We start from the raw sequence: 27111 nt of genomic DNA on the forward strand, positions 1-27111 counted from the left end.
TATCCTAAATATAACTTTTCATATAGAAATGTTTAAAATCCAACTCCCTAAATTAAAGAAAATTTGAAAAATTCACCCAGGACAATCCAAATACAATTGCATTACATAATATTAGTATTCCTCTATTAATGAACCCACCAATATTTATTATCTCTTATGTGTTAGGTATTGTGATAGGTGCTACGTGGTATACAAAAAAATATGAGAACTGATACCTTAGTTCAACAAAAATAGTCAGGGAAGTTATAACTCAGTTAATCATGAATGCTAAAAGAGCGATAGAAAGGGTTTGACTTAGATTTGCCAGAAAGTAGTACAATAGGTACAATGGAATGAATAAATAGAAACAAAAAGCACAAGTCAATTTAAAGAGAAACCAACTTAGAAGAGAGATTTTCCAGTAAAAGATAAAGGAACACAGAGTTGAGGACAGACATAAGAACTGGTCAGCATCAGAGAGGAGACAGTTTAGCATGAGAATAATGAGGAATTAATAAATGTATTTTACTATGAGAGAATCAAAGTTATACTCTAGAAAGATGAATAGTCATATGGTGTCAGTGTGTGAAAAATAGAGGTCTGAGGACTAGGTCACACGGTATGAAAGGGGTTTTAGCAGTAACAGAAACAGTCAAAAACTCAGTTCAAATGAAGTATTTAAAAGACTCAGCAACTAGTTAGATATGGGGGTGAGCACTGGAAAAGGGTGGGAATTCTATTTTAGAGGTGAGGTTAAGGTGATATACATCAACATGAAGATTTCTAGCAGGCAGTTAGAAACTAGAGGGCTCAGAGCTCCGAAGAAAAAAATACATATAGAAACACAAAATGCAAATGCATTTTAAATACACGCACACATACATAACAGAGAGAGAAGGGGTCAGAGTGGGAGGGAGGGAAAACCACGTGCATGAGCCTAGTGCTAAAAAAGATTATTATAAAAAGCCCTATTTCACATCATACATAAAATCATTTCCGAAACTATTAACTACTTAAATTTGAAAGGTAGATCATTATACTTTGTTTTAAAGATTTTATTTTTAAGTAATCTCTACACCCAACATGGGGCTCTAACTTACAACCCCAAGATCAAGAGTCGTGTGCTCTCCCGACTGAGCCAGCCACGTGCCCCATATACTTTTAGAGAAGAATTATAGAACAAAATAACCTCAGAGTAGGAAGGGTTTCTTTAAAAAAAAAAAAAAAAAATTAACGTTTATTCATTTTTGAGACAGAGAGAGACAGAGCATGAACGGGGGAGGGTCAGAGAGAGGGAGACACAGAATCCGAAACAGGCTCCAGGCTCTGAGCTGTCAGTACAGAGCCCGACGTGGGGCTCGAACTCACAGACCGCGAGATCATGACCTGAGCCGAAGTCGGCCGCTCAACCGACTGAGCCACCAGGGAAACCCATTTATTTATTTATTTATTTATTTATTTATTTATTTATTTATTTATTTTTAATGTTTGTTTATTTTTGAGACAGAGTGACAGAGTATGAGCAGGGGAGGGGCAGAGAGAGAGGGAGACACAGAACCCGAAGCAGGCTCCAGGCTCTAAGATGTCAGCACAGAGCCTGATGTGGGGCTTGAATCCACAAACCACGAGTTCATGACCTGAGCCAAAGTGAGATGCTATACCGACTGAGCCACCCAGGTGCCCCTGTACAATATCGTTTTTCAATATAACGGTTAGAAAACCCAGGAACAACACAAACATCCATAGGCAGAAGACTGCATCATTAATTTCAGCGTGTTCCAACCTATCATACAGCAGTGAAAAAGAATTAGTCAGTGGGTGTGGGTGGGGATGGACCAAGGGGCCAAAAAATGCACAAAACGTGATAACTAGCATTTGTGTATTTCAAAAACATGTAAAAGTTGACAAAATATTTAAGTAAGGTATGGGAAAAGTAAGAAAGTGATGACTACAAAAATCAGAATAATGTTTTCCTTGCGATAGGAGGAAGGTTTTAATAAAAAGGGACTCTCAGGGAATCCTGGTGATATTAGTTTAGTTGTTGCACTGGTACATGTATGTTTATTTTCATTGTTCTTTACATGTTGTGAATAGTGATACATTGATAGAAACATTTCCTATTATGTATATTTTATATACAATTTTATACATCTTTATATATTTATTAAAGTTTATTTATTTTGAGAGAGAGAGAGAGAGAGAGAGAAAGCAGGGGAAGGGCGGAGAGAGAGGGAGAGAGATTCCCAAGCAGCCTGCACACTGTCAGCACAGAGCCCAACATGGAGGCTCCATCTCATGAATCATGAGACCATGACCTGAGCCAAAAACCAAGAGTTGGACGCTTAATCAACTGAGCCACCCAGGCGGCCCCAATCTATCTTTATAGTTTTATTTTGTATTCATTATTTATTAAAAATTTCCTTTATTTCATACAAAAATAAATATTTATAATACTAATACTCCGAATGAGAAAGACCAGAAAAAAAGAAAAAAAATGGTCAGAGAAGTGGGTTTTTTTTTGTTTGCTTGTTTGTTTTAATAAAAGTACGATACAGGTTTGTAGATCTAAGAAAGAAAGAGAGGGTCTGGTAATGTCAATGTTACACAGAAGTCAAAGAGAATAAGGACTTGGAAAAAGTTAGAGGAGTCTCATTACCCTGAGACAGTAATTCTCAGATGCATGAAAGGGATAACAATCAATCTGTGGGGTATCAGGCTATTGGGCAGAAGAGAACAACTGTGAGAGAAACTAGAGGCAGTAAGTAAAAACTGCCCTCTCATGAAGTTTGGCTATGAAGAACAGATGTGCATGGAAACACAGAACAATTTTTCTCTGCTGGATAAAACTTTACATTTGCAGGGAGAGAGGTAGGCAAGAATGATGAGCACATTGTATATGTTGAGTTGGGCTGGAAGATGGAAATCAAAGGTGCAGGAGAAAGGAGATAACTGTAGAGAATATACGCCACTCGTATACAGATAATAGTATAGTCTTAGACATTAAAAATCATAAGGTTGCTATTGCCTGTTAAATGGCTCACTCAACAGTCAGAAAATAGTCACTAGGGTATATATCCTAACTCTGCTGCAGAACTGCTTATTAGTTACAGGAGTTCATTTCTTTCATTCCATTTTAACTCCCCATGAAGTCTAATCCAACTGAGCACTCACTAGACTTTTTTAAAAGGTCTTTAAGGGTATGCCAAAGGCATCGCCCCTCCCACTCCCCAATTCTCCTAGTCCCTAGTCCAAGGACAAAACTCTCCTAAGAAGGAGCACTGTTCCCCTTGGGGAAGGGATGGTAGGTGTAAATGGGGCCTCCTTGGGCAAGGCAGAGGCAGAGACAGATAGAGGAATCCAGATTCTAGGAGGAGTCAGAAGATTTTGGGAACCAACCAGACAGCATGGGACTGAGACCAGGTGTCCCAGTCCTTAAGTATAAGCAAGGTTTGGACCCTATGCAAAGCAACGGCCATATCAGGATATGGGGGCTGCTCCATAAAACAGCTTGGATTTCCTCTCAGTAGAATTACTACCTCCAAAATCTGTTACATCAGAAGCTGTGGTTAATTTTTTATAGGCCTAACTACTTTGTATTGCTGAAGAAGAGAACTGTAGTAATAATACTTAGGAACTAAAGCATTTTTATGTGGTCTGATTTCGATAAAAAGCACTAATGTCTTTCTAATGCATATTTTCCAAATGATTCCCTCCAAATTAAAATATTCACATTTTTTTTTTATTTCTTCTTCTTCTCAAAGTTAATAAACACCATTTTAAGAGACAGTTTCCCATTCTCAGAGTAATACCAGTTCACTCCCTCCAGGCAATCTGATTACACACTTAAGTTTATGTAATCTCCTTTATCCTCTGTCTTTCTAGTAGTGGTTATAGGATTAAAAAAAATAATAAAATAAAAAGTTCCAGTCTCTGCTTCTACAAACCAAAGTCATCCATTTATATGAGGGCTAATCAGAGATACAAAGGTACTAAAAGAAAAAAAATGAACAGCCTTTTTCTTTCCTTTCTTTCTTTTTTTAAGCTTAGTGAGCTATGACCTGTCTTGGCCTAACAGACACCATGCTTTACTAAGTTAGTAGTTATTGATAACCTCTCCAAGCTTTGACTTGGAGAACACAGGAAGTGGATTGTGCCTTTCTTTCTGATTCCCAATTATTCCTTAAGGTAGCTGATAGATACACATGATCCCACTGAGAATAGAGATGATTTGCTAGAAAGATTTACATGACTGAACACTCTCTGAACTACGTGAGGTTCAAGGCTGAAATTCAATGCAGGGCATAACCTCTTCACAAGGCATCTCACTGAATTGTAGCTAGGACAGTGATAACTAAGAAACCGTGGATAACTTTGCCTCCTGCATTCTTTGCTTGACTCTTTCCCAAAAAGAACCCTAAGAAAGATCAAAACCCAACTCATTTCAAGCCTTTGCACCTTACAAGACAGGCCCATGACTAAACTCAACTGGCTCCAAACTGAGAAGTAAATGGCAATGAGAAAAGAAGAAAGGACCCTTTGCAGCATCACAAAGGCAGCACACTGACAATTCTGAGAGGCTAGGAACCCAGCAAAAGGAACTCTCAACATGAACAAGGAGCTTCCCGCTGCCAACCAATAGGGCACTGCTGGCTGTATAGTGAGTGAATGCCATTCACTAACTGGGATGCATTAAAACTGGCAAGTCCATTTGTGAACAAGTCACTTTATTTTCCAGATGTTGGGGCACAGTGTGCCCTTTTATGGCAGAGGAAACTTACTTGGCGCACGTGACACAGAACTTGGAACCACTGGTACATAAAGCAAATAAAGGATTAGAAGCCACCCAGGTGTAGGAGATTAAGGACTTAACAGGCAGATGGAGGAGAAGAGCATCATCTGGACATCCTTCATCCTTTATAATAAGGGAAAGCTCCCCAGCGATCCCAGCAGAAAGAATAAGCTTAAATGAATAAAATTTAGCAATTCTGTTGACAAAGGCAGAATCCTTGAATAGACTTTTTTTTTTTTCTCATGCGAGTCTGTCTGCCAAAACCTGAATACCTTTCATAACAAATAAATCTCTCCCTACCAGAAAGGGAACTAAGTAACGAAAGTATGCCTTGCCCCCCACAGGTCATCATCCAACTTGTCGAACGTCACAACTTCAAGTGTCTAGTTTGGACAGATGGGGCTTGGATAGTGGAGTATGAGGAGGGTCGGCAAATGCAAAATCAAGGCCCACCTTTCACCTGCTCAGGTCAGTCTTAAAAGAATGACTTTAAAAAATCATGACGGCCCTCACACTGTTCTCTTAATTAGACTCTTCAGAGTAGGCCACATGCAGTTAGGAATCAAAATAAACAAACAAATCCCTTGACCTGGATTTGAAAACCCCTCAATATTAGGATCCAGCCTAGTCAACGTAATCTATCAACCTTCCCAATTTCAAAACCCTGACTTCAGCCAGACCAGTGTGGCTGTCCTCTCACACAGTAGGATCATTCTCATTTCTAAAAAGCTGAGGGCCCTACCTATGCCTTATAACTGGGAAACCTAAACCGCCTTTTACTCCTGCCTTTGTTTCCCCAGATCCAGCCCCGTTTCTATCTGACCACAGGCCACATGTGTTGCTTCTTTCTTAGAGTTCCATTAATGGTATCGTTTTCGTCACTCCATTGGACATTTAACTAAATAACAAGACAAGACAGCTGATATGGATGTTTCATCTCCTTCAGAAGACTTGATTTTTCCTATTATTATATTACAGTATTTCCAAACATATATAAATTTAGAAATAATTGTGTAACAAATTCTCATTTAATCATCACCTACCACAAAAACTTATACACCCATGGCCAATCTCCTTGGTGAACTTTATATTCCCTAAACAAAAGTATGAAATTGTTTTCCTACTTGTTTGTTTTCTCCCCAAATTTAGACTTGTGCGAAGCATGTAGTAACAACTCAATAAATACTTAGTTGGTTGTGAAAATGAATTGAAATCCAGTCCACCAAAGTTCTGAGTTGCCCCTTAAGCATGAAGCTTACTTCATCCAATCAATTCTTAGACAGACAAACCATAGAAACATTTATTTTGTAAAAGCAATATCAGAGAACGAGGGCTCACAGTCAGTTAAGCATCCAACTCTTGGTTTTGGCTCAGGTCATGATCTGGCAGTTCCTGAGTTTGAACTCTGGTCTCTGCACTGACAGTGTGGAGCCTGCTTGGGATTCTCTGTATCCCTCTCTCTCTGCCCCTCCAATGCTCGCTCTCTCTCTCTCTCTCTCTCTCTCAAAATAAATAAACTTAAAAAAAACTTACAAAAAACATATTAGCAAATAATATTAAGAAAATGTCTGCTGAAAAACTGCATGAAAGTGAAAAAATTACAAACCTACTCTTATCCCATCACTTAGTATTTCATCACCAAATCTAATTTTCTTTTGACACCAAGATTGGAAAGTCAGTATCAATAAACAAATAGCCTGGCACACTAGAGAGATACTAGAATTTATCTTTAAGCGACCTAAGTCAATTCTAGCTAGCAACGTGACCTTAAACAAGCCACTTACATTATCCCTCAGTCTTATCACTAAAATAAAAATCGTTATACTTTTCCTAGGGACCTCATGTTATTGTGAGGCTGATTTTTTTTTTTAATTTGTCAAACTGCTTTATGAAGTACAAAGCACCATGTAAATATTATACTGTCCTTATGGTATACCCAGTTTCCTTTTAGAGAGGATCTGTAGTCGACTTGGAGGCACAGGACACAAAACTATCTGAAATATTACAGGCTAAATGTCTAATTAGCAAGGGAAGTAACACAGATCTGAGGAGAACTGAAGTATCTAGCAAAGGCTTCAAGGTAGCAGGGGAAAGGAAGAAACAAAGGCTTTTCAGAAGGTAGATAAATTGTGTGCAAATTCACACACACACACACACACACGCACACACACACACCTGCATGCACATGTGCGTGCACCCAAATCGTCCAAAGCACAGCTAAAGCAGTTTGCAGTTCACTGAAGCAGATGGTGCCAAACATATATATATAATGGTAGAGAGATTGAAGCAGTTGACTGAAGCTAAATTATGAAGGACCTCAAATGAAGGCTAATCATTTTGACTTTCAAAGTCTGAGGAATGCAGTACCCGCAAATTAGTATCCCAAGAAAAGTAACTGATTTATAAAAGAGTCAGGAAAATGTTACCATGATCAAGAGGGAAAACAACCAGAGCTGTGACTGGAGAGTAAACGCTGAAAACACGAAAGAGGAATGTACATTTGGAACATGGATAACATGACACTCAAAATGAGTAAGTAGGATCCCTTGATGACAATCTTCAAAAAGTGTTCAGACCCTTTCCCTTGGATTACAAACCTTCACATAACTAGAAGAAACTCTCCATCTCATCTTTAAAAAAGACCCCTTTGGGGGCGCCAGGGTGGCTCAGTCGACTGCATGTCCAATTCTTGATTTCAGCTCAGGTCATGATCTCAGAGTTTCATGAGTTCAAGCCCCACGTGGGGCTCTGTGAGCCTGCTTGGGATTCTCATTGTCTCCCTCTCTTTCTGCCCCTCGCTCACTCACACTGTCTGTCTGTCTCTCTCTCTCTCAAAATAAATACATAAACTTTAAAAAAATGTTTAAAAATAATTAAAAATTAATAAAAAGAACACCTTTGACCCCTATGCTGGTCTCTGTCCCTCCACCATGCCAATCTCCTTCTAGATTTAGAGGCTTTGTTTAGCTGTTTTCTCTGTCTCTAACCCTTTTTTTTTTCCTGATCTTTGTGCGCCTAGGTCCTTTTTGCCATTCCGATCTCCAGGTAAAGGTCACCTTCTCAAACAACTAGTTCTTCCTGAACCACCTGATCCAAGGTGGTTTCCAAGATGGTAACTCTCATATTATTCTAATTATCTGCATAGTGCTTCTTGCATTCTAGTCTATTTCTCATTTATTTATTTATGTATTCTCCCCACCCTCCTCTCATCCCAAGACTGGAATTCTCGGAGAACAGGAAATTTGAGAGTTCAGCACTGTATGTGCTCAGCAGCCAGAATAGTGCCTGGCACAGATTAGGTTACTTAGTAAATACTTGTCAAACTGATAGATAAGTGAGTTGTTCACAGCTGACCTTCACAGAGAAAGTCAAAGTTGTTGTCCCCAGGGTTACTCTGAGTTCTAATCTTCTTCAGCCTTCGATAGTCCACTTCCCTTATGCTGTGAGAGAATCCCAAATCTTTTCAATACTGTGTCTTTTTTATTTTGCCAGCTTTAGTTGGTATCTTTCACTTGTAAATATGAGCTTTCAATAGACCACTCTGCAGCTTTCATTACACCCTTTGAACCTCATCAAACACATGTATAAGGAGTAGACTAGTTATTTTCCCCTATTGCAGGGAAATAGTCACACAAAACAGTCATTCAAGAAGCATGGAGGTGCTGACCATGGGATGTGGAACTGAACAAAGGCCAAATGACATCTAATTTAAACCCTTATCCAATATATCAAATGGCCTGCACTCTATATTATAGGAACATAAAAAAATAAGACTTAATTCTCATGCAGCAAGTCACAGTACCTAATGTAATCGATATATTCAATAAACAAAATTATTTGATTATGTGTTTATTGTTCTGACAATCCCCCCTCCACCACAAGAAAGGGGGGAAAGCAGGAAAGAAAAAGAAGATGAAGAGCAATCAAAAAATAAGCAACAACAACAACAAAGAAATTCACCCTGGAATTTCTGGAGCTAAATGGACTTCATCCCTTTGTAAGCTTTATGTCACCAAAATTCACAACCAAACCAAAAGTGTTTCTTAATAAATATTAACCCAAAGAATCACTGTATCTATTTCCAAATATTATATTTGTGCTATTGTTGCAAAACATCAGGATATAAAGATGGTGTAAGTTGAACTAAACTTTTATCTCTAGGTGCTAGAAATTTTCCATTCTTTATTATTTTATTGAATTATTACCTAGTATAAATTTATTACTTTAGACCTTATTTTTAAACACAAAATGAGAATTGATTTACTGCTTCCAGAAGAATTTACTGCTGAGCGGAATGATTTTTTTAAAAGATCATTCAAAGTATTATAAGAATCTAAATCTCATCAGGGAATCCCAGTATAGTATGCAATGGTTATTTATATAACTAAATGCAGAGATAACATGTAGCAGCTAGTTTGATAATGACAGTTTTAAAAACACCTTTTGAAAATGAAAACAACTAAAATTAATCATAAATTTTCCACCAGATTATGTAAGTGGATATTTTAATTTACAGTACCCAAAGTTTGTTTCCCTTTACATTCCAACCTGTATTAGTAACACTGGAATAGATTTTATATAATATTATCTAAATGATGAGTTAGGAAACTGGTCTGCAAGACAAAGCAAATTTATGAGAAAACAATAGCAAAATCTCACTTAGTGGAGACTACAACAGGGGCAGCAAACTGAATTAATAATGTAGTCTGGGTTTTATAATTTGAGGAATGGTAGTTTTGTTGTTGAATGAGGCTAGAAAGAGCCTGGAACTGGTTTAATCAAAATGATAAGTTTAGAAAAAAAACCACTGGCTTATATATGCAAGAGTTGTAAAAAAAAGTTTATAAATTTTCTTTTAAATAAACTAAGTATTAACTTTGAAAAAAAAAATTATCTAAAAGAATAGTAAGATAGATACAAACTATAACGATGCCTGACATTTCCCCTATCTTTCCTTCCTACCACACTTCTCGATTGAAAAACTTATACTAAAATAGATAATCAGGAGCACCTGGGTGGCACAGTCAGTTAAGCATCTGACTCTTGATTTCAGCCCAGGTCATGATCTTGCAATGGTAGGATTGAGCCCTGTACCCAGCTTTGCGTTGAGAGCATGGAGCCTGCTTGGGATATTCTCTCTCTCTCTCTCTCTATCTCTGCCCCTCCACTGTTTGTGCTCTCTCTCTCAAAATAAAATAAGATAAAATAGATAACTATATCTTTTTATTGTTCCATTATGTTCAAAATTTGAAACAAATCTCCACAGCATAAAAGTTAAATTTTAAATAAAAACAATGGCACCGGGCTCCTCAGTGGCTCAGTTGGTTAAGTGTCAGACTTCAGCTTAAGTCATGATTTCACAGTTTGTGAGTTTGAGCCCCACGTTGGGCTCTGTGCTGACAGATCAGAGCCTGGAGCCTGCTGTGGTTTCTGTGTCTCCCTCTCTCTCTGCCCCTCCTCTGTTCACATTCTGTCTCTCTGTCTCTCAAAAATAAATAAACATTAAAAAAAATAATGTCACTCCGTTTTGTTTTTCCTGTGAAGAGCCATTATTTTGTTCACATACTCCACGAAGTTCAAAAAAAAAAAAAAAACTGTCTTTGAAATGGAACTGGAAATGGACAAAGAGGTCACACAAAAATTCAAGTTGTACAGGAACTTGAAAGCCCAAAAAAAAAAAAAAAAAATCCAATTAACTATCAAAGTCAGCAGACCAAATAAATGAAGAAAGAATGGAATTTAAATTGTTGTGTATACTTTTCTTATACATGATGTGTGTTAATAAATGGTACAGCACTGTCAGAAACATCATTAAACGGATTAGAAGGAAAAACTTGCATTTTCTGTGTTTAGGTAGGAATCCTGCCCCACTACAGGGGCAGGATTTTCTTTAATCTTGGTACATGAAGATGAGCCCATTAAATGTAGGCTAAATAATTAATAAAGAGGTACGGAAAACAAGGAAGCAGAAACACGTTAATTCAGACTCAACAATCTGGGCTGAACGCAGGTGAACGAGCCAGCAAAGAGCTGGCATCCCTTCTCCTGCTCTTCAAAGCATCTGTCCTCCCCAGTCCCCTCGGATAAAACAAACTCCTAAAAAAACAAAAAGTCATAAATTGAACAAACACTGCCCAACTCTCCTTACTGCTCATTATGTTTTCAATCCTCTATTAAAAGAGAAGTGAATTAATTTCATGGAAATCGTTCTCAAAAGAATTAGTGAAGGGGCACTTGACAGCTCGTGCTACTCAAACAAACAAACAAACAAACAAACAAAAACAAAAAAAAAAAACACGTATGATTTAGTAGAACAACAAGAGACTTCTGTCATGTATTTGCGGTAATTATTGTGTAAACATTCAGGACTCTCTTCATTTGTTTACATTTATTTACAAACTGTAAGTTTCATCAATGAATCAATACAGGATCTAAAGGAAAAGTAAAGCAGACATTTTATAATAAAAGCAAATCACCATCAGGACACAGGGAGAAATCATCCTCACAGGCTTATAAGTTTTATGAAAACAATGACTATAATAACGTGGGAGGTTTTTTTTCCAAACCCATTTGGAGTACTTTAAATGAAACAAATAGGAAATCATTAAGATTAAACATCAGCAGCAAAAGGCCTCTTTGTTAATAGCCTATCAAACAGAAGGTATTCAGACAGTGTAAAAATGAGCCAAAGTGCCTGTGTCAGGCAATTACTGTTGCCATAACTAGAATAAGCCTATCTAGTTGTGACTAAATTCAGAAGTCACTGATATGGCTAAGGTCCAAACTTTTAATAGCAAGATTAAATTACTAAAGAGGAAAAGGAGGAATAATTTTGACCACTAAGTAACCAGCAACTTAGTCCATGCATGAAGTAAGGAACCATTTGTTTAGCACTGGATCAAATATTAAATCAAACTTAAAGATGACAATTATCTAGCCTACTGTCTTAAACATGGTAGACACTCAACAATGATCTTGCCTTTCTTTCTACTCCCTCCAGTCATTGATTCATTGCCTTTACAGCCCTATTTACATTGTCAAGTATATAGGTTTGCCTTCTCTGTACAACTGGACTGAGAAACAGTAATTGTTTCATTCACAGATAGAAACAGTTACTTTTCATTCTACCATATGTCTCACATGTGCTATCTACAAAGGGTATTTTTGTAGGTGGGACTGACATAAAGCTCAAGAAAGATACATTAGGATACTCTGGCTGCATAGAATATTCATCTAAAAGTTGCTTAAAAATAGTTTATATTTTTAGTATTATTGTTGTCATTAATTTTTGCCTGAGGTAGGATCCAGACTCCTTCCATACTTTGTTCTGTTACCCTCAGTTTATCTCCTTCCTCGCAGTTGCAGGATACACGCAGGGCCATGCAGCCTACTCTCATGCAATAACATGTCTCTTTTTTTTTTTAATCAGGAACAGACCTCTTTCCCAGAAATCCCCAGCAGACTGGCCTCATAACTCATTGGTCAGAGCTGTGTCATATGGCCACTCCTTCCCGCAAAGGAAGATACCTAAGTAAGGTGGGAGAGAGTCCTGTCAATGTGCAAAAAAAGAGAGGAGAGTGAATACTGACTAGATAATATCAGCAATATTGTTATACAAGATGATAAGCCAGGTCATTTATAATGCTTGTAAATAAAGAGGTTCTAGATGTAATATATATCTAATGCTATGGACTTAATTGTGACATTCCCCAAACCCCCTTTCATGTTGAAGCCCAAATCCTTAATGTCACTGTACTTGTACAGATAGGGCTTTTGGGAGTTAATTAAGGTTAAATAAGGTCATAAGGGACCCTAATCTGATAGGACTGGTGCCTTTACAGGAAGGGAAAGAAAAGCTATCTATCTCTTTCCAACATGTGAGGACATAGTGAGAAGGTGGCCATCTACAAGCCGGGAGGGGAGCTCTCACCAAGAGCCAAAGAAGCCAGCACCTTGATATTTAGACTTCCCAGAATAAGAGAAATAAATTTCTGTTGCTTAAGCCGCCCAGTCTGTAGTACTTTGTGATGACAGCCAAGCAAACTAATACATCTAGGAAAGAAAAATCTTGCCACCCTTCTTTCTTCAGTGGGACTGTACATGGTTGAATGAGTACTAGTATAAACTGGAAACATTCCAAGAGCTCTTTTCCTCACTCTTTGAATGGATGGTTCATGAGCATGCTCCTACTTCAGCCCCATCCCCAAAGATCAATCTTTTAGAGACTTTTTATTTAAGTAAACAGTCACTTGGTTTAAATCCTAATCTTCTTAGATCCAAAGTCAGCAGTATCTCTGGAGTGTAACAATCATTCTATTGCCAAAATATCAGCACAATACATGTTAACATAAAGCTTTAAAAAGGAGGCAAAAAACCAGAAAATCCCATGCCTGTCCAGTTCTTACATTTTTTTCAAGCCAACAGAAAATGTTAAGAAGAAAATGGGTTATAATACAAAAGTTCAATGTTTGTTTCTCAGAGAATTAGGGAGGAAAAAGAAGAAAAAAAGACACATTCTGCTATATTATCACTTTCCAATTTCTGACCAAACCCCTGTAGTTTTCATCACGCATCATTTTTGTGATTAATGATGTGCACCCAGTTAATGGAAAACAGCAGATTAGGTTTCCACTAATAGTGTTGGAAGTTATGTCTGTCTGCTTCATTTGGTAACAACCTCACTGTTCAGTAAGAAACTAATGGATGTAATCCCAGAGCAGAACTGAATTTTATGCATACAAGACAGGTCAGATTTCCAGACTGGAAAAAATTACACTTTTAGAGGTGTGCTGATCTTCAGTTGAAATTTAACACTGAGATAATGCCTCATAATGTTTTGGGTGTTTTTTCCTTCTTTTTACTTCTATTTAGTGATCAATTTGAAATCTTACAGCACTCAGTTGAGGCCTATAAACATAGGTAGAATTAGCAACTTGTAACCACAGCAAATTAAAAAAATATATAATATGAAACTTTGTATAATTAGTTTACTGAGCCGAAAAGACATTTATTGCTCTGAAGACACAGGTAAGAAAAAGTTCCTTATATATGAGTATATCACTGCAATGCTTATATCATAAGCAAAATTATGTTTGCCTGTTCGCTTTCACTATATAAAGTGTTGGCTCCAAATAACTGCAGTTTAAGAAAAACAATGTGGTACAGTGAAAAGCATACTAATCTAAAAATACAGGAATCAAGAGACAAGGATTAAAGTCCCATTTATGTCTCAAATTACTTTGGAAACAAACCTATCTGTTGTTTTCATTTTCCCCACTATATTTTACATTTATCTCTCTTAAGTCATTTAGCAAATACTATATTGTCTCAAGTTTTATCTCTGTGTATTTCACATTTCCCATCTGGACTAGGCCCCTTAAGGACAGACCCCACATCTGATTTACATTTTTATTTCCTCTAGTCCCCAGCTAGAATGTAAGCTTCCGGAGAAAAGGGACTTTGCCTGTATGTCCCCAGGGGTTAGCATGATGTGACCTCATGTTAATAAGCTGTCAAATAAGTAGACATTTTAATAAAAACAAAACATGAAAAGAATAACACTAAGGAGGAGGAATGAATCGGCAGAGCACAGAGAATTCTTAGGGCAGTGAAAATCCTCTGCATGATGCTACAGTGACAGATACATGTCATTATACACTTGTCTAAACCCCTAGAATGTATGGCACCAGGAGTGAACCCTAAAATAAAATTAACAATGGACTTTGAGTGATTACTTCGTGTCAGTATGGGTTTAGCCACTGAAGTGAGTGTACCATTCTGGTGGGGGATGGTGAGAATGGGGGAAGCTATGGCATGTGTGGGGACAACGGGTATAGGAGAAATATCTGTACTTTCCTCTCTTAAAAAAATTAAGTCTTGAGAAAAGAAAAAGAAAAAGAAAAAGAAGAAAAGGAAAAAGAAAAAGGAAAAGAAAAAGAAAAAGAGCATGCTTTCAAAACAGAAGAAAATGCTGGGCACATATGAAATCCAATGTAGAGCTCACAAATGTTTCATTTACCCATCATGTTTATCTATCTTTTGGCAAACACATACTCTGTGTCAGACACTTTCCTATATATATAATATATATTGTATATCTTCACTCACCTAATACAGCAACCCAATAAATAGATAGGTATTGTTGTCATCCTCATGTTTCAGAGAAGAAACATAGCCAAAGAAATTAAGGAATAGATTTAAGGCTGTACAACTGCTAAGGCACAGAGTCAAGATTCACCCAGGAAGAACTGGCTCCAAAGTCTATGAGCCTATACTGATCTTTGAGGTAACCAAAATTCATAATTTCACCTTTATTTCATAATTTCATATGTATAATTTATTTTTCCTTTCTCAAATAAGAGTTCGTGTTTCTTAGGGTTAAAACCTGGTATCTTCTCATTATTAAATAGCCCACAGCATAATCAATCTCCTGTTCAGGCATCTTCTATGTAGGCGTCTGGCAATATGGAATTTCTAGGAAGGGGAAACCACACTGAAGACATACTACGTCTGTTTCAGATTTTTACTTCAACAGAAAAAAGGAAAAGAGAAGGGCCAGCTTGTAAAGAGGTTTTTTTGTTTGTTTGTTTTACCTCACTTCCAGGAGTATGATTTTTATATAAATATTATCCTATACTAATTAAGGTAGTAGCATTCTGGAGCAATTTTCTTTTTGATTGTCATTGATGAAGTTGATGATAAGGAGTATATTGGAGGGATAATCAGATAGCGATGGATTAGGCCAATAAGAGATAGGATTCTCCACTAGAAATACAAAAGAAAAGGGAATTTTAAAAATCAGAAGGTTAAAAACTTCCTCTTTAAGAAGTTCTGGAAAGTGTAAAATTGAAGTTTAATAAACTGTGGAATGAGGAAGAACAGTTTCTATGCATATCATAACTCTACTCAATCTAGAGTCTAGGGAAAAAAAAATATATGCAGTGTTTCTTTAAGAATTAAAAAGTAGGTAGGCTTGCAACATAGCACAATGCAATGGCTACATTTTAATTTTTAAAAATCCAAAAAGATTCTACATTAAGCAATAATCAAAAGTTTTTCATGCTATTTCCTAATAGCAAAAATGCTACATAAAGAGTTTACGTTGTGCTGGTTGTTTCTAATAACCTAGTATACAGGTACAACTAGGTATCTAAATGACAGAATCAATGAAATCATCAATCAAGTAATTTATTGAGCACTAAGCACATGAATAAAAATTATTCTACTCTGTTTTTTGCTGTCATTGATTGTGAAGTTTTGCAGGTTAAGGAAAACAGATGTGGAAGAAACATAATCACTTAAGTAGTGATCTATTGCTCAAATTTCAATCTGCAAGAAAGAAGCGTTTACCTATAAGTTCCAAGTTATGTAGTAATCTTTTTCTCTGACAAGAGCTCTCCAGAAAGATCTCACTGGCCAGGCTGGAACTTCCACAGGCACTTTTTGCATAGCTTGCTTAAAATAACCTAAGGAGCTTTGTCATGCAAAGAAGACTGAACAAAAGAAGCATCCAGTTCTCGATTGTGTAACTCCACATTAAAATTTAACCTTGCAGAAATGGTGCCATAAGAAAATGTTACCAGTATCAATGACTCAAAGGCAGATCTTGCAAAAAATAAGAAAAGGTAATTACATGTATACTATTTCTCAGTTGTGAAGGAACATTAGCATGATACCTAGATATATTATTTGTTGGATTTATCAAAATCCACTTTTATGTTTTCCTTTAAAGATATAACTAACAATTTGATTCCTTAGAGAACAATCTATATAGATAGCAAATAGCAAACACTGTTGAATACAGGCTGGCTGACTCCAGAAACCAAATTTTTGACAATTTCACTAATTTGTTATTTGGGCTTAAATTTATTTTAAGAAGGCTGAATCCGTTGACAGTTCTATTTGGCTAAATCAGCTTTTTCTTTTCAGTGTTAAGCTCCAATGACAGTTTCTAGTGAAGTCAGTGTAATGACAATGCGTTGTGAAGGTGACCCAGCCAATGACGACCCACTGTTATCAGAGATGAGCCCACTGATCTTGCTGCTAGTGAGTTAGCATCAATTTCATACACTTTCAGCCATGCACCTCCCACATGCAGCCCTCCTAGAGCTATGGGCCCTGGAAAAGCAGAGAGCTCTCCTAGACCAAAGAACAACATCCTTCAGTTCAGGAATAACGGAATCAACTAGTACCTGATGAAAATCCATTGAAATTCCAATAGACACATAAATTTGAACAAAGAACCTTACCTGTGGAACCATACCTAGGAAGTAAGAGGCTTTTTAATAAAATAGAAAAATCAACACACGACAAAGCAATTAAAACAAGGTATTGTGTTCCCTCCCCCAGGAATAAAGACAAGTTTAACCTGAATGTTTAACCTGAATTTAAAAATGTTCATTTTTAAAAAGCAGAAATGAAACTGTTCTTAGCTTATAAATGACTCACGGATCAAAATAAAATATACTATCTATCTATATGTATATATGTATATCTATATGTAGATAAGTTTAAATCTAAACTTATAAGTTTAGAAGTTTAAATCTAAAGACCTAACATAAAAGTAAACTTTCAAGAGTTGGTTTTCTGTATCCAGGGGCAGGTTCCCCAGCTATTGAAAATATAGGGTTCTCATGAAACTTTTCATAAACCTAAACAGGATAAAGTGAAGAAGCCATTACCACTAATTTATATGGAAAAAATTTTGAGTGTTCCCAGACCCAAAAATAATCTCTTAGCCTTTTCAGATACCTTCGGACACATCTTGCTAACAGATGCACTAAATAAATTCAGATAAAGAACAGATGCTCACAGACACAGTTCAAAGATATGGTGGCTTGATGCTAAGATGCTAGGAAGGAGCTTGGTGGGGCCCCTCACGCAGCTGGGTGGTGTGCTGCTTCCATAATGGCTAGCTGCAAAAACGAAGTCTGAGTGCTATTTTAATTTTTCATCTTTTTTCATAAAAACAGAAATCTAGGGCACCTGGGTTGCTCAGTCAGTTAAGTGTCTAACTACTGATTTCAGCTCAGGTCATGATCTCCTAGTCCTGAGATTGAGAGACTGAGCTCTATATGGGGCTCCACACTAAGCGTAGAGCCTGATTACAATTCTCTCTTTTTCCCTCTGCCCCTTCCTTGCTCATGTGTGTGCCCGCACTCTACCTCTCAAAAAAATAAATAAAAATAAACAAAAAATGTTTAATAAAAATAGGGCGTCTGGGTGGTTTAGTTGGTTAAGTGTCTGACTCTTGATTTCAGGTTATGATCTCACCATTGATGAGAAGGAGCCCCGCATCAGCCTCCATGATGACCCTGTGGAGCTTGCTTGGGATTCTCTCTCTCCCTCTTGCTCTCTGCCCCTCCCCCACTCACACTTTCTCCTTCTCTCTCTCAAAAATAAAATAAACTTTAAAAAGTAAAAATAATAAAAAAATAAAAATAAGCCACTCCTGTTCTTCTTTTTTTTTTTTAAAGGCAGAAATCCTCTTTGGATTTCTTTTGGTTATCATAATGGTTTACTAAAACTCTACTTTAGTAAAAACAAGGTGGCATAAGGCAATGTTTCAAAAAGTAGGGGAAATCTACTGAACCTAATGGAGAAGATTACCGAACAACTCTCCAAACTGGTAAATGATCTTTTTTTGTTAAACCATATAAAATCAGCCTCACAACACATGAAGTAGATATTGATATCATCTGTTACCTGGTTTAATCATAATTAAATTAAGTATTTCTGGCAGAAAAAAAAAAAGACATGTGGACTTTTCTTTTTTGTGTTTGCTTATTTTTAAACTCCATGTAACTGACAAAAATGTAAACAATTATTCAAAACGCCTCCCCCTTAGATGACATAATTCATGAAACACTATTTTATGTATTTTCTTAAATGTTGTTGTCAGGAAGTCAGCAAACCAATCCAGTTTGAAAAGTGCACTCAAATCAAAAAGACTTTTTCTTCCTGAACAGACACATGGAAGTATGCGTTAATAAGTAGTTCGCTGCCAAACAACCAACACGTTTTGACACTAAAACTACGTTTTTTTCTGTATGTGGAAATGCTCTCTCTACTTTGAAGGTTTTGTGCCAATGTATTTCAACATTTCCTCAAGAATAGGGCTAGAGGAGGGCGAAAGAGATCATCTCTTATTCCAATGAGCTAGTGCTTTTCTCTAAGTATTACATACACAGTGAGAGCCAATGACATTAAAGCATAAACCAGGAAAGGTCAGATGATTACCTGATATTCATTGGGCCAAAAGGTGCTCACTGCTAGTTCAGCCCGAAGCCAATCTCTACCCGTGAATCCAGTCACATTCCAAATTGGATTGGCAAGAGGTCCTTTATTCACCCTAACTAATATGTTCAAAGTGCCAGGATTCAACCCCTTCTGGCTATATAACAGGTAACTGAAATCAATACAGTGAGTGTCGTTCTCCTTCATTGTAGGCAGCTGAAGTCGGGCTTTTTCTCCAGGGTCATGATCTGAAGAGTCCACTATCATATAGGAACCTGAAATGACATTACATATAATAAAGCTAAATAGACATGTAAGCAAAAGGGAATATCTAATAACAGAAGAAATACTAAAAATAATACCAATCTATTTTGAGCATTAAATTTAATTCAGAAAGACTGGCTTCCAGAATGGATCCATAGAAAGATATCAAACAAGTAAGTAGGTGAATTCAATTTTTAGTAACAGATATTGTTCAAAGTACATAATACGCATTAATTCATTACTCTTTGAAACAGCCTGTTCATAAATTACTAAACTGAGGTACATTTAGTAGCTTATCAAAGTCAAATAGACTAGGTAGAGCCTGATTCAAATCCAGATCCCACCGTAAAAGTCTCCAGTCTTACTAAAAAAGATCTTTTATTACTAAACAAGCAAACGAACAAGAGGAATACCTTACTGGCCTGGTTTACATAGGGGGTACAGGCTTCCTTCTCCCTATCATAACACCATTGCAAAGAGATGGGTTAACTTAGAGTGCAGACAAAATCACTTCTGATTGCAGATTCCCAGATCATCATTTATAAAAGTGGGGTTTTTGCAACGTACTAACCGCATTGAACTTAAGTTCAGGGAATAAGGATACTTTGCAGTGTAAATCTGAGGACAGAAGTTGAAAATGTCAAATGTTTAGATCTGAGAATCCGACACATAGTGGATTTGCCTACTTGGAGCCTTGCCCACCAAGCGTTCAGCTAATCACCATTGCTCTTGGCCCCAATTCTGCCATAGTCCCTGCATATGCTCCCCAGAGCAGAAAGAAACCTGGCTTGAAAATACTAGTCTAAGTCCATTCCCTTTAATTTAATAAATGTTTATTGGTTGTCTGTAGCAGGGAGGTACAGGGCATAAGGAGCCCCAACATCACAGTTCCCCCCTCAAAAACAGTCTTAGCACTAAGTATAAAAATGGGTCTTATACATCAGCTGCTACTACTAGTAGTCCAAGGACCTCTGCAGAAAAAACACCAGTTTTTTTTTTTTCATGTCACTGTGGATTTTAACAATTATACCTATCACCAAAATGGAAATATACCTATTTGTCACACTTCAGGTAGAACACAAATGTTATTATAATTTTTCCCCTAGGATTTCATTTTAACCAGAACATATTAGGTGTAGTGTTACAGAATCCAGTATTAAAAGGAAGACACTTGGACCTTTCTTCCTGACCAATCAACCCTGTTTCCTGTCCTAAAATACAGTAATTTTTACATAACACACCAAATACTCATTGACTACCAGTCTAACTAGTTCAATTAACTCCAAAAGCAAGTTCAAATCATGGTAGGTAAGAGGACTTTTTACTACCTAAGAAACCAAAATTTCAAATCTGACCAATTGCCATTCTAGAGTTCAGAACTCTTGTAAAGATTTCACATGATGACACTATCAGTTATCAGGCAAAGTATGGAATAAGCTTACGCTAGTGACAGTAACTGACATTACTTTCACTACATTTTTGTCAGTTTTCATTTTCTTTCATAACCTGGAAATCCTTTTAATTTTTCTTTCTGATTCTCACAGATTGCATGCACATTAACAGAATAAATTGGTCATGTATATTTTTGGAGAAATTATGTCTTTTTTTTTTTTTTTTTGAACAGGATATCCTGGATCCCAACCCAATTTATATAAGCAGGATGTTTCTATTCTTGGTTATACTCACATTCTGAGGTCCATGCCTGATCTGCCAAGATGTCTTTCAGATTCACCATAAGCAGAGCAGACTACTAATCACTTTTAACTAAAACCAGGCATGAGATCTTAGATAAGTTATTTAATGTTTTGGGGCTTCAGCTTCTTCACAAACATGTGACCTACTTCTCCAATGCTAGATCAGTTTTGTTTTTTTTTTCCCCAGTGACATATGATGGCAGTAGTAGATTTAAATTATTTTACAAGTCTTCATCAATTATGCCTCCTGATTGTCAATTTCTTTTTTTATTTAAAAAAAATTTTTTTAAGTTTATTTATTTTTGACAGAGTACGAGCATGAGCTGAGGAGGTGCAGATAGAGAGAGAGGGAGACACAGAATCCAAAGCAGGCTCCAGGCTCCGAGCTGTCAGCACAGAGCCTGATGCGGGGCTCTAACTCACCAACTGTGAGATCATGACCTGGGCCCAAGTTGGACGCTTAACCAACTGAGCCACCCAGGCACCCCTGATTGTCAATTTCAAAGTAGCACTCTCTAAATGACTTACAGGCTTTCAAATCATTATTTCCTTCCATTATAAAATAAGCTTTGGCATAAAATATGCTTTGTCATACATCTTAATTACATAGTGTGATATTTACCATTAAGACCATTTAGCAATTTTTACCCAGCTGCACTTTTAAGCTATGATAATGTTCTTATTAAGGAAATGGGATGAGCACAGTATATTAATTTATAGGAATTACCAATTGATCATTAGAAAAGACAAAAGTCACAAAATAAAAGTTTGTTCAAACTATTCAAGCATTTCAAGACAAGTTAATTTTTTTTTTCAGTGCCGATATTTCATTTCCATAGAATGTTCTTGCTAAATAGGCTTCTTACAATGCTACCTGACTACTGCTACATTTTCCGAGTGTTATGAAATAATATGCGTTTATTGCACAGTTCCAGAAAGGAAGAAGCAAGCAATAACACCAAAAAGCCAATCAAATACTTCTGCCAAGTGATTTCATACAGTGGCAATTTACCCAGCAGGTACCATGGAGGTAACTGCCTATTTGACATAAGAGTTACTTCCATCATCCCAAACATATAGAACACAATGCTATTCTTATCAACTCCTAAAAATTACTTCTACAGTCTCCCAGAATAACTGGCTGCAACACTTAGCTTCAGAATATTCTATAACATGCATTTTCCTCATTCTTTATGTCCTAATTTAAGCTTATTTACTATAGTTCTGTCACCAGCTAACTAATCCCTCAGGTTTCTAATAAGCATTCAGTTCTATTTAGTTGTGATTTAACTATCTCCAGACTTAATAATGAAACATCTGTGTCATACATATATTATGTACTAAATTTTAATTGATGTAATTTCTTTAACATGGCCTTACAAATATTCCTTACATTCTCTTGAGCAACGGAATTCTCAAATATATCATTTAAGACATAAAAGAAAAACTAAGCTTATAATAATATTCTTTTTATGTGTAACTTTTTTGGAGAGCATTTCGACAATGAGAATCAAAAACCTTAAAAGTGATAGATCCCCTCTGCTGGTGATGACAAATAGAAGAATGTAAATTAGATAAACAATTTGTTTCTGTACAAAAATATAGTTTTTAAAAAAAGATATCCATCTCATCATTATATTATTTAAAAAAGAGAAAAACAGGGGACCTCACTGGCTCAGTCAATAGAGCACACAACTCTTGATGCCCGTTGGGTGTGGACATTACTTGAAAAAATCTTTTCAAAACTTAAAATAAATACAATAGAGAAAACAAAAGTATTTTAAACATCCAATAACAGGCAATTTGTAAAATTATGGTAAATCAGTTTGATGAATAATTATGCAGTAATTAAAAACAAATTACTAAAACCACTGGATGGAAGATGTTCACAATATGCTAAGTAAAATAGGCAATTATAAAATATTAAAATAATTTAAAATATATATATATGTAAAATAAATACAATTGTGTATGTGTTCATTTATGTACACATAAACATGCACATATGACTAGAACAAAAGAAAATATAGCAAGTAGTTAACTATATTATCAAGGGGAGCTATAAATGTCTTCTGTTTTCTTGTTTTTATGTACGTTCACTGAATGTTCTATAATGAACATGCATTAGACTTGTACTTTACAAAAAGAAAGAGAGACTATGTGAATACTATCTTACCTAAGTAACATCAAATAAACAATGAGAAATATTTAGGAAACAAACATAGCTATTTGCCTTTCAAAAATAAATCCTATTTGCATCCTACAGATTAACAGCACCTTGGCTTTCAAGAAAACACAATACAAATATCAGAAACTTCTTACCTCAATTCATTAAAGGAGGGCAGTGAGTACGTACACTAAATGCAGTCTTTACTTAAAAGAACAACCAAAAAAAAAGTCCCATTTTCCTAAATGCCATAGTCTAATATCTGGATGAATAAATAATGCACTATGAATTTTATATATTAATGAAAATTTTATCTTTGAGATACACGTCCAGGAATAGCATTAACTGAAAAAAATATAATAAATGATAAATAGGTTTCCATACTTCATCCAGAACTCCATTATATCCTTTAGTAGACTAACATAATATTTTATTAAGCCAATTCTTATTCAAAATCCAGTGAATGTGCCCTATTAATTAGATTGAGAGAGGGGTGCCTGGGTGGCTCAGTCGGTTGAGCATCTGACTTCGGCTTGGGTCATGACCTCACAGTTCATGAATTTGAGCCCTGCGTCGGGCTCTGTGCTGACAGCTCAGAGCCTGGATCCTGCTTCAGATTCTCTATCTCCCTCTCTCTCTCTCTCTCTGCCCCTCTCCTGCTCACGCTCTGTCTCTGTCTCTCAAAAATAAATAAAATGTTAAAAAAAATTTTTTTTAAGAGTTTTAAACTGAGAGAGAAATGTCCACTTCTCTGGTTGGTACTGACAACCTTCCATGAACTTGCCCCCAAGTACCTTTGCCAATTTACCTCCTACAACTTCTCACCAGGTACCTTCTCCAATCTGACAGAGCTCTCACTATTTTCTCCCCATACCATGCCAGTTTTCTTCTCCAGAAGAAGGCTCATGCCTCTGTAAGAAAGCGTCCCCTCCTCCCAACCCCTTGCCAATTCTGACCCATTGACCTTCCTCAGCCCCCAGTGCATGTTTAGCTCTTCCTGTCTTGAAGCTTTCTGATACACGGTCTGCCTTTCTAGTTGTGGCCCTTAATTATGGACTGCGTTTGTACAAATTTTAAATAATTTATATGGGTATTGTTTATCTCCCTCAGATGAGGGATAGAAAGCTAATTTATTCAGAGTCCCATCAGAAGAGAGAAGCCACATAGAAAATGTAAACAGCAAAAGTATACGATAACAAGTGTAAACTATGAGATGCAGAAACCCTAAAGGTGTAAAGAGAAGCCTAAAGAGTAACCACAATACCCAAGGAAGGAAAAAAATGTGGAAAAGGGAGGGAGTTTACTCAGAATCAGATCCCCTTAAAGAAGACGTAGTTTTGCAGCATAATGGATGGCGAAGAAGTTTGCCGGGTCACTCAGGCCAGAGCTAGTACCCAAGCAGGACACACTCCCATGCATCAGGGTGGCATGAGGTCGGGGTGTGTTGTGTGCATGTTGAGAGGGCCACAGCAAGGTCACCAGGCCAGGGCTGGGGCCACAAGCACACAGAGACTGCGTGCCCTGTGCACATCACAGGGAAACTGCCAGCTATTCAGTATTAGCATGAAAAAAATGAAAATAGAAGCACAATTCAAACAAGAGTTAAAACACCTTCCTGCTAAAATCCCTTCGGGACCGGCTACCAACAAACTACCAAACACTGTGTGACAAACTACATAGAGCAACACTGCACTAGCTATTAAGGAGAAATGCTTAAGTGGTCAAGCTCCACTATCACAGCGCAGATATTAAAGGGTGGATTCAGAGCTGCAAAAGCAACAAATTGCAAATGGGCACAGCATTGAACAAGGGCCTTATATGTAGTAGAAGTTCAATAAATACTTGCTAGTAGGTTATTTGGATGAATGAATAAAGGAGAGGGAGACAGACTAGCTCTCAAAATATAACAACATATAACTGCTGAGACAGTACCAGTTTTACCTTTATGTGAGAGAAATTATCAGAAGATGTCAAAACAGCAGCAAAAATGAAACAAACAACTGAAACTGGTTTATGCTGTTTCCAGACAGAATCATTTGATGAAAGAGTATAATGTTTTGGAAGGACGCACTTAACATTTTTATGAGAACCACTCTTGTGTATATGAAAAACTCTCAAATAAAACAAAGGTCCTCAAATGTTTTAGTATCGGGACCCCTTTTACACTCTTAAAAATTATTCAGGACATCAAAAAGCTTTTGTTTCTGTGAGCTCTACCTGTCAATATTGACCATATGAGAAATTCAAATTACGAAGTCTCAAAAAAGATTATTAATTCTTTTAGGATTAACAATAACAAATCCATTATATGTTAACCTAAATAACATGTTTTTATGAAAATTACTGTATTTTTCAAAACAAAAAATAGTATGTAGGGAGCGCTGTTTTACATTTTTGCAAATCTCCTTCCTGTCTGACTTAATAGAAGACAGCTTCATTCTTGTTTTTAATTCTCCATTCAATCTGTTGTAATATCAGCTATCATGTAGCTTCTGGGAAATTCTACCATACACTCATGAGAAAACGAGAGACAAAAAAAGGGAAAACAATATCTTAGTGCTATTATGCCAATAGTTTTGAGCATGTTGATCCATAAAAGGGTCTTAGGGACCCTGGACCCATGCAGAGAGACAATATATATTAATATACACAATTCTTTTTATCTTTATGCTCTAAAGAGAATATTATCAGTGCTTTTATTTATATTGAGTCTACTTCACTCATCCAGTCTCTTCAGGGTATAAAGATGTACTAAATGAAATGAAAGTTTTTCCTGGAATGATAGATGGCTGGAGAATGAAAATCAAAAATACTGAATTTTTGTACACCAATATATAGGGTGTATTAGTCAGGTGTCATCAGAGAAACACAACCAACAGGACACGCGCACGCGCGCGCACACGCACACACACACACACACACACACACACACACACACACAGATTACATGGAATTGGTTCACATGATTATGCAGGCTAAGTGATCCAGACCAAGGATAACCAAGGACATAGTTCCAGTTGAAGTCCAAAGGCTTAATATTCTACCCTAATAAGAATTGTTGTGTGTTCTGAAGACCATTCTGAATAGCTACCAAAGCACCAACACAATGTGCAAAAGTTCTTTCTTGGCACTGAGTGAGATTTTCCTAGTAGAAACAAACAACAGGCCAGAAACTGTTGGTGTGGAAAAACCAGAGACACTATACGGTAATATAGTTCTATGCCCAGCCATTTTAAGAAGCAGTAATCAGGATATCTGGGAAGAGAGAAGAGTGACAACTGAAACTGTGTTTTGGGGGTCCCAGCCCATCCAGGATGATGGTTTTCTTTGTGGTAAAATTAATGTCTCTTACGCATTTCTGTTGCTATTCCCTTTGTGCTAACGACAGTGCCATTGCCCTATTTTTCGATGTTTCAGCTTCTCATTACCTTTTTTCAAGCTTCTTCCCACCCCGTGTTTCTTCACCTGATTAGGTGGCAACATAATATACCAAGTGACTAAAACTAAGAACGTAGGAATCAGTTTGATTTTTTCCCCTTCCTTTACTTGCCTCTTGTAATCCACTAGCAATTTCTACCCTCTCTACTTCCAATCTGTTTCCTCAATCCATCCATTTCCCTTCATCTTCAGTAGTTTATCAAACTCCTATCATCTCTCAGGAGGATGACTAGAACCACTCCTAATAGATTTCCACACTAGCAGCCCTACAATAGTTTTCTACAGACAACCTGCTTAATTTTTTTCAAAACATACAATTGATCTTTTTCATCTCTACATTGCAATGAGAAGCAAATCCAAACTCTGTATTCAAGCCTATCAGCTTCAATATAATCTGGCCTCTGCCTTCCTCTCTCACATTATCTCCTACCCCTTTCTTCCCTAACTCAACATGCTCCAGATATAGTGGGCTTCCTTCTGCCCATCAAAAATACAATCTTATGACTGTCTCGGGTTGGAATACTCTCTACTCCACTGGATTATTT

At 36.8% G+C, this 27111-nt stretch overlaps 1 protein-coding gene across 3 annotated transcripts in view; it reads right to left on the minus strand.

Moving 5' to 3' along the window:
- The window catches only part of PTPRK (protein tyrosine phosphatase receptor type K), a 558193-nt gene that overhangs the window by 331872 nt on the left and 199210 nt on the right, over nt 1–27111 (minus strand). For all 3 annotated transcript variants that reach the window (XM_042939789.1, XM_042939788.1, XM_042939790.1), the window contains exon 3: nt 19007–19278. In XM_042939789.1, coding sequence (XP_042795723.1) covers nt 19007–19278 — 272 coding nt within the window. The remainder of the gene's footprint in view (nt 1–19006; nt 19279–27111) is intronic.

Source organism: Panthera leo, chromosome B2, assembly GCF_018350215.1.
Source record: "Panthera leo isolate Ple1 chromosome B2, P.leo_Ple1_pat1.1, whole genome shotgun sequence".
Classification (NCBI taxonomy): domain Eukaryota; kingdom Metazoa; phylum Chordata; class Mammalia; order Carnivora; family Felidae; genus Panthera; species Panthera leo.